A 12,445-nucleotide genomic window follows, 5' to 3' on the forward strand; every position below is an offset into this window, starting at 1 on the left:
ATCATAGTAATTTTCTCCTATGTTTTCTTGGTAAGCTTTGTCATGCTGGCTAAGGTTGACTTTCTGTTGGAATATTTCTTTTAGGTGCTCCAGCCACTGCTCCTACCCCTGCCCCAGTCCCACAGATATCCCAGCCCCCCTTCTTATTGGATGGGCTTTCATCACAGCCTCTCTTCAATGACATTGCTGCAGGTATGTTTGCTATTGTTACCATCATTGCATGGAGCCCTGAGCCATGAGAGGTGGTTATTGGGGAAAGGAAGTAATAATTCTGCAAGCATTAGGCTGACTACAATAAGACTGATCTTCCCATACTTTTCCAGGCATCCCCTCCATCACAGCATACAGTAAGAATGGCTTGAAGATAGAATTCACCTTTGAACGTTCAAATACCAACCCCAGTGTCACAGTGATAACGATACAGGCCTCTAATAGCACAGAGCTAGACATGACGGACTTTGTTTTCCAGGCTGCAGTACCAAAGGTACTATAATGTCTTCTTTGCCTTTTGCCTTAAAGATTGGCTGAGTTAAAGAATCATGAATTTGGTAAAGGATATATCATAATGTTTGGAGATTAAACTAAATTTGCCTATTTAACTCAAACCTAACAATAATATAACTATTATGATTCATTGAAGCCTGTCATTTTTAGTGAATAAGACTTGGTCACAGATACTCTTACAATTAGTATTATATGAAAAAGAAAGGAAATTCTAATAGTATTGAGATCCAATAGCTACGGAGTTCATTGAAAAAATTAAGAAAAAATAAGAAGAGTAGTGAGAGCAGAATTCTACAAATTGGTCAGTTATTGCTCAGGGCATTGAGGATAATTCAACCTTCAGTAATATAATAGTAAAAACCTAAAAACACAAAATCTGATATAGAATTAATGTTAATTAAGATGAGGGATTTTGTCTATTTAGTATTATCTTCTAGTCACTAGATCCGAGGTAAATTTTTTTTTCATCTCTTGATGTAAGAGAGAAACTTTCCTCTTTCCTTAATTAACATCCAGTTTACTATTGATATGGTGACTGTCTTGGGGAGTTGAAGTTTTGTTTATACCAAATCTTAGTTTAAGGGGTATTTATATCCTTTTTTTTTTTTTTTTTTTTTTTTTTTGAGACAGAGTCTCACTTTGTTGCCCAGGCTAGAGTAAGTGCCGTGGCGTCAGCCTAGCTCACAGCAACCTCAAACTCCTGAGCTCAAGCGATCCTCCTGTCTCAGCCTCCCGAGTAGCTGGGACTACAGGCATACACCACCATGCCCGGCTAATTTTTTCTATATATATTTTTAGCTGTCCATATAATTTCTTTCTATTTTTAGTAGAGATGGGGTCTCGCTCTTGCTCAGGCTGGTCTCGAACTCCTGAGCTCAAACGATCCACCCACCTCGGCCTCCCAGAGTGCTAGGATTACAGGCGTGAGCCACCACGCCCGGCCTATATCCATTTTTGAATAACGAAAAGTTTTAAATAAAGAAAAGTTTAGACTAAGGATTGAACCAAGTTTTTCTGTACAAGAGCAGTGTGTATTTTAGGCTATGCAGTCTCTGTTGCTACTCAGTTCTGTTATTATAGTACAGAAACAGCTATAGACAGTATGTAAATGAATGAGGATAGCTTTGTTCCAGTAAAATGTTATTTACTAAAACAGGTGTTGGACCATTCTTGGCCTATGGGCCATAGTTTGCCAACTGCTGGTTTGGACTAAGCTAACCTAATCTTTGTGGTGACATGTGAAATATGGCATTCAGACAACACACATTTGGAAATTGAAGATGTTTTCTTTTATTTGTGGTTACTGCTGACATTGCATCCTTCTTTGTTTACATTTTTAGAACCCAGAGTAATGTAGATGTTTTAGAAACAGTAGTGTCAAATGGTTAAGAACCACTAATGAACTCTAGACCTGTTTGGACTTTAATATTAGTTGTATGACATGAAGAAAGTTATTTAACCTCTGTAGCTGAGTTGCTTCACTTGCAAAGGGGGCGGTGATAGCTACTTCTTCATAGGGTTGCTTTGAGGAATAGATGAGTTTTTTGTGCCAGGCACTGTTTCAAGCACTTTTCATGTGTTCAGTGCTCAGTAAATGTTAGCTGCTGCAACTTAGGTTTTACACTTGTTACTTTAGGCTGTTTTTCTAGCAGCTTACCACCTCTACTATTAAAGCATGGCCTTATTCTTCGTGGTGTACTATATGATGCAACATGATGATGTAGCTTGAACTTCAAAATGTCATATTTCATAGATTTCACTATGTAGTATTTCACTTTTTAATATTTCTGAAATTGAGGTACATTTTTAAATTGATACCTTCTCATAGTTTAATGGGCAGCCTATTTTCCTTCTTAGTGGTACATAAAATAATGGTGTGAATTACAGTTGATAGTATCTTATATTTAATGAAAAATAGTATTTTAGCTTACATAATTTATCTTGACAGTAGAATTATGAATCAGACCCAATATACTAAATCTGTACATTGAGACTGAATCTTTCCTCTTGTAATTTTTGGCCTTAGAGAAGACTAACCTATCTGCTCTCTCTCTCTCTTTCTCTTTCTCTCCCTTAAATATTTTAGAAGTCTAATCTATTTTAAGGAAAGATTTTTAACATTCTATTATGTAGACTAGCTACATAATACAGTATGGTTTACCTTGCTTGCCTACAGCACTTTCATCTCTCATCCTATAAACAAGCAAAACCCACCAGCATTCAAAATGTCATGGTGTTTGGCTTATCTTGATCTTTTGCTGTACAGGCTAGTTCTGCACGTACTTTTTCTGTATGTGGACCTTGTGTCCCTAATGGTGTGACCCTAATGTGTTCCACTTAAATATTAATGGGCTGGCTCTTTCAAGCCTTTTCTTCACCTCTGTCCTGTAGGGGGAGGCCTTGACGTGGTCCAGATTATGCAGGATTTAAAAAACAAAAGTTCAAGTCTCTGGGTCCCAGTCATCTTATTACACAAAAGCATAAAGGCTTATAGTTGCTGACCAGTATTTTGGTATTTTATTTTTGGAAAACTTCTCTTTTGGTTTCCTTCTGTTTTTTTTTAAGCCACAGGCGCCCATTTTTTACTTGCATAGTTGGTCAGTTCTATTCAGTAAAGTTATCAGAAAAAGAATTGGTCAGCTTTTGAAAAGAGGTAGACTAAAATTTCTTCTGCCAGAAAGAGGAGTATCGCTCATTGCTGGTTTTCATGATCAAAGACCTAACAATGGGTTTTTACAAATAGCATGAGTGACAGCCCACTATGAATTGCTGATATCTAGAAAACAAATCGTAGGCAAAACTTAGTAGTAGATAAATCTGTTATTTGAACCATCATCTGGGTGTCTAACTGTTTTGTTTGTTGGCATCTCTGACATAGCATTGTGTATTACTTCTTCTGAAGAGTGCCTTTTATTCCCCCTAGACATTCCAGCTGCAGCTTTTGTCTCCTAGCAGCAGCATTGTCCCAGCATTTAATACGGGGACCATCACACAAGTCATTAAAGTTCTGAACCCACAGAAGGTGAGTAGCACATTTGTAGCCAATATCTGAGCAAGGTGTAAGCGTATTTCCTGAAATAAAATTCTGCTTTGTTTCTCGGGGTTTTTCTGACTCATAGAGAAGAGATCAATGAAAATGCCTGGTCTGACTTCCTTGTTCTTTTGTAGATGGAACCCAGAGACATCAAATGACTTAGTGGTGTGTTATTAAAATGCAGCTTAAAAAAATTCTCTATTTAGAGCTGTGGTCCCCAGCCCCCAGGCTGCGGTCTGGTATTGGTCCATGGCCTGTTAGAAAATGGGCTGCACATCACCACCTGAGTTTCGCGCCACCCTCCCCCCACCAGTGACACCCCACCCTCCCAACCCCAGTCCCTGGAAAAATTGTCTTCCATGAAACTGGTCCCTGGTGCCAAAAAGGTTGGGTACTGCTGAGGATTAAAGGTCTAGTTTTTTTGCTGCAGGGGGTGTGGAGGGGGGCTGGGAAGGAGAAGCTTAGACATTTAATCTATAAAGTTGAAATCTGAGGTAAGGGCATTTGTTGAGCCATATATCTACATGTACTGCTGTAATTATTAAATGTGGATTGCAAAAGTGGAAGGATTTTAAATGAAGCAGCCAAATGAAAAATAGCTTTAGAAACTGAAATTAAGCAATATTTTATCTTCTCAAAGAAGTAAATGGACTCTACCTAATAGTAATCAATTGACTGATTTTCAAACAGCTTCTGAAAATGGTTCAAAGAATTTCTTCACCTTGTAATATCTCTACTAGTTCCTTGTAAATACCAGTATAATTTCTTCCTCTTGTAACACTACCTTTCCTCTGCTAGTCACTGTATTTTGACCATCTGTCTATACCACAAGCACAAATTCCTTTGACCATCTGATACATAGAGTAAAAATTTTCTTAGTGCATTAATATTTGAAATCTGCCTCATAAAAGTAAAAAGTACTTAATAATTGAGTTCTCTTAAAACTACTGGTTTTACCTGTGATTTAACTTTTCTTTTATGCTTTGGGAACAAAACAAGTTTATGTTCACATTTACTATAGGTTTTGCAATAAAGTAATAGTATACTTGAATGTATGGCATAAGATGAGTATGTGTTTACCTCATTTTTCAAGAGACTTGCATACGAGGGTTGAATCTTTTTGAAAAGCACTCAGCAAATGTTACTAGTAAAGTGTTCCCAAGTGGTTCTGTCCTTTTAATGCAGTTGTGGGGTTGAAGCCAACCACATGTCCTGGATATGCACTTTCTTTACTTGACAGCATGACGTTGGCCCCTTGGCTTAAAGCTAGAGTCTTAGGTGTTTTCTCGTTGTTGTTTGCCTGTGAGTCATTTTTAAGAGACAGCTTTGCTTTAAAGTAAGTTGTTGACTCCTAAGATTAAAAGTCTATTTGTAGACTGGACAGATTCTGGAGATTTTATTTCAATATATAATTTGTGATTCTCTTTTTCTCTTATAGCAACAGCTGCGAATGCGGATCAAGCTCACATATAATCACAAGGGCTCAGCAATGCAAGATCTAGCAGAAGTCAACAACTTTCCCCCTCAGTCCTGGCAATGAGGGTCTGGCACCATTCTCATTCTTATCCCACTCAATCAAAGGAACTCTGGGAAGGAGGTTGTGATTGCTGGCAAGTCCCCCCAATTGTACCATGGGCATGAGGAGCTGAAGAGAACTGCTGAGGAGGATTCTCCTAAAGTTATTGCTGACCTTGAAGCATTGTTAAAGACTAATGTCCTCTCCTCCACTGTTGAGGCTGGCTGCTTCTGGAGGCTACTTTGCACTCTTCTTCCTCTTCTCCCTTTTCCGCACTTCTCCACCCCTCCCACATTTACAGCCAGAATCAACATTCCCTGGGCCCCCGAGGAAATAAACAGCTGGTCTGGAGGAGAGGACTGGAATTCATGGCGAGAAAACACTCACTTTGTCTCTGCAGCAAAGAGTTGCCCCTTCTTTCTACTGTTGTTTCTCTGTGGACTGGGCAAGGTGGGGTATTTATTCCTCACTAGCTGGGTTACCATCTTCAGGCGCTTTTTACATCTGGTATTTGGAATGGAAATGTAACAGTGGACATTAGGGAGCCCTGCCTTTTTCTACTGGTTCCCCCAATGTGTGAAAGAGGCATTAGGCTCCTGGTAGCCTTTTCTGTGCATTGCTGTATACACACAGACACACACATGTATGTATGTTTGTTATCAAGAACTGGTCAGACCTTGAGAGGTTATTTGTAAACACTGGACAGATGCAGTTAAAAGAGCTTTTGTTGAGATTTGGCATGAAGGATATGGTGCTCTATTTGTAATAGAAACTACCAAGGCTCTTCCAGCTCCCCTTTCTCTCCATTCTTTAGCTGTAGTCATGAATACTCTCCATCATTTTCGAAATTGATTCCTCCTAAAGTGCAAAGTGAACACCTTCTAAAAGATACATTAAGAATTATTAATGGCCCTATCCCCACCACAAATTTTAAAGTTTCTCCTAAACCTGTAACTTGCCTGTTTGAACTGTGGTAAATGGGTGGAAAGAAGAGTTCACCAGTTTTAAAGTTCAGACTCCTTAACAAAAGCACCTTTGCCCATAGGAAGAGTGAGTATAAGACTCATCCTGGAGCATATTGGAGTCATCTTATCTATTACTCCAAACTTCCCTTTTTATTTCTTGAGCCTGGCTTGGACCTTGGCATTCCGTTTGAATTCCTTCTTCTAACTGGAACATTTGTGTTGTATCTGTAACACTGGCACTGAAATAAAGACCACACGGTTAAAGAAGTCTTTCCTATATTGTACTTTATGGTGTTGGAATGAAGCCTTGGAGCTTCCTTGCCCCTTATGTCAGAGGAAGTCTTATGGACACCCTAGGGTAGGAATGTCCTTTCCCGAGTCTGAGAAATTGGTCTTTTGAAAGAGACCAATCTCATGAATATCCACATCAAAGACTTGAGCTTTTTAAACTAGTGAGAGTGCCCAGTGCTTAAAGGACCCATGTGTTCTCATACCTTAAAATTGAGTTGCTAGAATGAGGTAGAGGTGACTCTCCTGTGGTACATGTTGAATGTACTGTGTACGTTCAAGTATACAGGCACCGTGTCTTATATACTGAAGAAGAAAGAAAGAATGAGGCCCTTAAAATGGTCTTAAAATATTTGCAATTGTTACTGTATTGAGTACAGTATAATTACTACTTTGGCTTCAGTCTTAAACCTGGATACAGATGTCCTTTTCCCCCCCCCTTTATTTCACCAAGCCTTTACTTAAAATCTTCAGTGTCTTGTCAAATCTAGCTCTGTATCAGATGCTAGACTATTCCTAACATTTGACAAACTGGAGTTGAACTAAAGGCTCCAAAGGGGAATTTTTTTGGTTTTACTAGTATATAAGAGCAAGATCTGCTAAAACTTACTCCACTGGTTAAATGGTTGACTGAGTTAAAAACAGAATATTATCCTCTGCGTAGTTTTCAGTAAAGTAAATGTGGACTAGTGCATATTTCAGACAACTGCTCTGCCTGTGCAATGCAAAATAGCCTTTAAAGGTTTCTTTGCAGACTGATTTCATTGGATGAACACTTAATGCTGTGAAACATGATGAGATTAACGTAATGTTGGTGGACTTCTTGAATAGAATTTGTCTTAACATTCCTCTTTGTGTAGAGGCTTTATTTTCTTTCTTACATTTGTAGTTAACCAGCTCAGTTTTTTTATTTGAACTGAGTTGAATCTCTGAAGAAATCTGCTCAAGACCGTGCTATAAGATAGTAGTGCTAGCTAATGGAGTGGGAAGGGTCTACTCCTCTGGCAAAAGCATCTCCTTGGGTGATCATGGTTTTGAGGTAGAGTTTATGATCATCCATAGCTTTGGCTAGAAGGAGTAAAATATCATGGCCTTAACACAAAGGGTGCTGTGTATAATATGAATTGATTTTGGAAACTGAACCTGAGTACCATACTGAAAGGCTAGCAGCCAAATACCTGCCTAGGATACTGATGGTTGTGAAGACTGTTTCAAATGATAGGATCTTTGAAAGCTTCAGCGTGCCTTAGTTTCTAGGATCAGAATTAGTTCTCTCTCACTTGGCCTTGCAGCTAAAAGGAGAATTCTCTTAATTTCTGTGAACACTTGCACATTTCAGTAATTTCTTTCCCAAGGATAACCACTCAAGGAGGAGCAAATTTAGATGGATTTACACTTAGGAGCCATTATGAGAAAAGAGCAATTTCCATGGCTGTTTTAATAAGCCCAGAGTGATAAGCAGTGAGCCCTCACACTTGGACCATACTTTCACAATTTCACATGTACTTGTACCTCATTATTTTCCTCTTCGATGATAATTTGTATCCTATCTTCTTCCCACCCCTGGTAATCCTAAGGGAGAATTCATCTAAGTAATCTCAAGAAACTGTAGGAAGGGTGTTCTCCCTGAGAAGATTCTCCCACAATGTTTTGGTGCTGTTACCTTGAGGTGGTTTGGACAGTCATGGAAGTTTCCTGCTGTGTACAGTGATCATCTGTTAATTTTAAGGTTTTTCTTATTTAAAGAAACATTCCTCAATGTAACATTTGGGAGGGGATTCTTAACCTCTTGCTAGGTTAAAGGTGTGGTTTGTGCCCCATGTTTCTCCCATTCATATATGAAAATAGACTTTTAAAACCGTCCAACATGATTGGTTTGAATATTTCCATCTACTATATAGCATGCTTTCCATTTTTTTGTCCTTTTAGAAATTGGAAGTTAGGAAGTACTGCTCTTGAGGTTCAACTTCATTAATTTCTGCATTGGAAAATATTTGGGCCATGAGAACTAGGGGAAAGGAGTTTGAATGTGTATAATTTTTTTCTAGTGAATGTATTTTAACCACAGTGTCCTAAACTGAGAGAGAGCACTCACAAACTTTGTGGTTGGGAGAGTGGTTTTACATGTCTGTGTATTCATGAATTTGGGAGTGGGGAGGATCATTGAAGAGAGGATTGTTCAGAAAGTCCTGAAGTTTAAAACACTTTTGACCAGCTTTGACTTGGGAGGGTGGGGCTGCTTGTAGAACTGGAAAATGAATAACTTTATCAAGCAATAGTAGTGAGTGGGTCCCATCAACAAGGTTCCAGGACCTGGAACACTTCAACAGAAGAAAATGCTGAAGCAGCTTGTACAGTTGCTTCCAAACTTCCAAGAGGCTGATTCTGGCTTCAAGATGGAGCATTGGAGTTTTCTTTTTTGTTTGTATGTTTTTTTAAAGAACCTGCAGTTGAGCTTTGTGTTTTGTTTTTGTTTTCTATTTGGGGGCTACATGGGAAAGAGCTTCTGAACTCTTTCCTGTGTGAACTCCCATTGTGTTCCTGTAAAGTCCCTTTTCTTTCCTAATGTTGTAAGTTACATTTTCATTAAGCCCCATCACATCTTCTTTACTGTAAAAATATTAAAAGGCTGTTTCCAAATGGGACGGCTAATGAAGTTCTAATTATTGCAGACATATTTTTGAGATGTAAAAAAAATTTAAAATTAAATGATAAGTCTTAGAGGCGAGTGAGGAATAAAATGGATGTAAACATTTACATGGGATGCATTAGAATTCTGCTGTGTGTATTGTCTTTTGGTTGAAACAAATTATGAACAGTGACTAATAATAAAAAGTCAATACTCAATGATTTAAAATTTGCTTCCTTGCTTCTTACAAGTGGATTAGAAGCCTTGGATGAATTTTATTCTAGAGCTTTGAACTAAACTCATTAATGTGTTAATGTTACTTTTGCACAGAAATCTCACCAAGAGAGGAATCTGAACAACTTAAAAACTTTTAGGTGTTACAAACAGTGAAAAAGTCTTAAGCTCAATCATACATTTTAACCAAAATATGATTACTTCCATGCTTATCTTTTCTATATAGTTGAATTCTCAAACAAGGCAAAGATGAAACATATGAGTTTCTTTTTGTGAATTGGTCAAGCATATCTGTGACTGGGAAAAGGAAGGCTTGACCAGACAAAATGAGTGTTCTATTTCATGGTCTATTTTATATGAACTCTTTCTTACATAAATAATTTTTTGGAGATTGGAAGCTTTAGGTTATCTATTACTTTGATGATCCCTAACAGTCCCTTTGAGAAGGGGGAGGCTGTGATAATCCCCTGATTGAAAAGGAGAAGGGTATAGGCCTTGGCAATTATCTAGTTTATGCAGAAGTGCCCTTTGGCACTGTTTGATAAGCAACATTTCTATAATCTTTCCTTATATATAGCTTAGTTAAAATTCATCTTTGTTTCTGATATGAATTTAGTTGTCACCTTCATGTAATGTAATTAGATGAAAATATATAATAAAAGCTACCATGGAAAAGTTGAACCAATGATAGATTTCAGATGTGTACTCAGCAATACAAGAAATAGTATTCAGATTTGAACTTTAATCCAGAAGGACTAAATTAATTTTAAGGGTTCTCTATACTGTGTCCTCCCCCCAGTTCAATTGTCCCCATATTTGGAAAAACAAATGTTCAAGGAAAAAATTTCTTCAAATCTTGAAACAAAGTAAATACTGCCTATTTATTTGGAACCAAAATAAGGAATATCCAAAGCTGCTCAACCTATGGTAGCACAACAAGGGATTTAGGCTTAAAGATGACTTTGTGGATCACTGAAGGAGTAAGAATTCGATATAAATAAGTAAATATGTCTTTTATGGTTCCTCTACCAAAATCTGACAGACAGGGGCTTTCCTTCTTCAGACTGTCTTCCCATTTTGTAGTGAAGATTTGGAAAAGCTCCTGGCATGAAGAGTGTGTGTGTGTGTGTGTGTGTGTGTACATTCTAGGGAGGTAGAAAGGGTATGCACAGCTGCTATAGGAAGGATACAGACAGGAGAGATTCTAATGACTTCTGTTTCTTGGCTTGATCCAAACAGTGATTTTTGTAATGATGAACCTGCAGTGAGGGCAGATGGATTTTTACACACAAAAAAAAAATCCCAGAGGAATTTATTTTTAGGGTTAGTCTCAGCTGTTTACCATTTCCAGAAATCGTAGTTACATAACCCTTGGCATACATAATACACACTGCCTTGAACTAGGGGAGAGCGTGAATATGTGACCTTTGAAATGAAGTATGCAATGTTAATGACAGTACAATATTTGAAAAGAAAACTCAACTGGTTGTCACTACTGAATTGGATCTTAAATCATGGGGACCATTAAAGGTAGTAGCTACATCATAAATCATCCCCTGGAACATTTGGGCTGGTGGCTTTCTCACCACCCTCCTCCCCCTTTTGAAAGAGGTACTACTGTTGCCAGTAGGAGGAAGTGGTACATAAATAACTTTTAGCATATGCTTTTATTCTGAATAGGTGCTTTAGCTCACTATTCAATTAATTAAAACAACAACCATCTACCACTGCTGTTCCCTAGTATGGACTCAGACTTTGGTTCTGGAACAAGACCTTACTGTTTTGGGTGATCAGTCAATAAAGAGGATCTACTCAGGAGCTCTGGAAAAGATAATGTGTAATACCTCAAGAAACAGGCTTTGTAGCCTGAATAAGGGCAAGACCCTGTCTCTAAAAAAAGAAAAATAGAAAAATTAGCTGGGCGTGGTGGTGAGTGCCTGTAGTCCCAGCTCCTGGGTAGGCTGAGCCAGGAGGATTGTTTGAGCCCAGGAGTTTGAGACTGCAGTGAGCTATGAGGATGCCACTTCACTCAAGCCTGGGTGACAGAAGGAGACCCTGTCTCAAAAAAAAAAAGGCTTTTACACTTATTTTTTTCCTTATCATTGCCTATCTGCCCTTAATTAAGTCCACTTCTGTCTCCATATTAGTGCCTATTCCTTATATTCCAATGTTCTTGCTGGAAGAAATTACCAAGTAAGCACTGAAATGGGAATCCAGCTACTTTGATAGCTTTTTTTTTTTTTAATTTTGTAGAGATGGGGTCGCACTGTGTTGCTCAGGCTGGGCTTGAACTCCTGGCCTCAATCGATCCTCCTACCTCCCAGAGTGCTGGGATTAGAGCCACCATGCCTGCCCTGAATAGCCTTCTTGAAAATAATATTAGCGTGGATGGAAAACCCAGGAGGTGGACAGCCTAAGAGCTTTTTTCACCTTAAACCAGACTCATAGAGTCAAATGATTTTTAATGCATTAAAATCAGGCCAAGAAGGCTGGGCACGGTGGCTCACGCCTGTAATCCTAGCACTCTGGGAGGCCGAGGCTGGTGGATTGTTTGAGCTCAGGAGTTTGAGACCAGCCTGAGCAAGACCGAGACCCCGTCTCTACTAAAAATAAAAATTACATGGACAACTAAAAATATATATAGAAAAAATTAGCCGGGCATGGTGGTGCATGCCTGTAGTGCCAGCTACTCGGGAAGCTGAGGCAGGAGGATCGCTTGAGCCCAGGAGTCTGAGGTTGCTGTGAGCTAGGCTGACGCCACGGCACTCTAGCCTGGGCAACAGAGTGAGACTCTGTCTCAAAAAAAAAAAAAAAAAAAGAAAAGAAAAAGAGAGAGACACCAAGAAATGAAGATTACTAGAGATTGAATTTTGAATTTTGTTTTTGTTTTTGACATGGGGTCTTGCTTTGTTGCCCAGGCTAGAGTGCAGTGGTGTTATCAGAGCTCACTGCAATGTCAAACTCGGGCTCAAGTGATCCTCTCACCTCAGCCTCTGGAGTAGCTGCATCTACATGATTAGCCATGGCACCTGGCTGCAAGAGCCAAATTTTGTCTTGACATTTAAAATATCTCCAAATGGATACATATCTTAGAGATGGACACAGACTGCCTGCCCTTTTAGATCTCAAACTCTCTTGTACTAAGCCTACAATTAATGTATTCTAGACAGTTGCTCTGGACTAGGTAAGCTAAAGCAATGGATAATGGGTAATACTATCTTTACCAATTCTTCAAAGGTCAAGAAATTATTGGTTTTTGCTGTTTAATTCCTTAC

The 12,445-nt window shown here is 38.7% G+C and overlaps 1 protein-coding gene across 2 annotated transcripts in view; it reads left to right on the forward strand.

The window, feature by feature from the left end:
- Nucleotides 1-9,164, forward strand: part of AP1G1 (adaptor related protein complex 1 subunit gamma 1) — a 69,260-nt gene extending 60,096 nt beyond the window's left edge. For both annotated transcript variants that reach the window (XM_069456727.1, XM_069456728.1), the window contains 4 exons: nucleotides 85-192; nucleotides 324-484; nucleotides 3,428-3,526; nucleotides 4,977-9,164. In XM_069456727.1, coding sequence (XP_069312828.1) covers nucleotides 85-192; nucleotides 324-484; nucleotides 3,428-3,526; nucleotides 4,977-5,078 — 470 coding nt within the window. In that variant the 3' untranslated portion in view covers nucleotides 5,079-9,164. The remainder of the gene's footprint in view (nucleotides 1-84; nucleotides 193-323; nucleotides 485-3,427; nucleotides 3,527-4,976) is intronic.
- The last annotated feature ends 3,281 nt before the right edge of the window (nucleotides 9,165-12,445 follow it).

The sequence above is a fragment of the Eulemur rufifrons genome, chromosome 23, assembly GCF_041146395.1.
Source record: "Eulemur rufifrons isolate Redbay chromosome 23, OSU_ERuf_1, whole genome shotgun sequence".
Taxonomy (NCBI): Eukaryota; Metazoa; Chordata; class Mammalia; order Primates; family Lemuridae; genus Eulemur; species Eulemur rufifrons.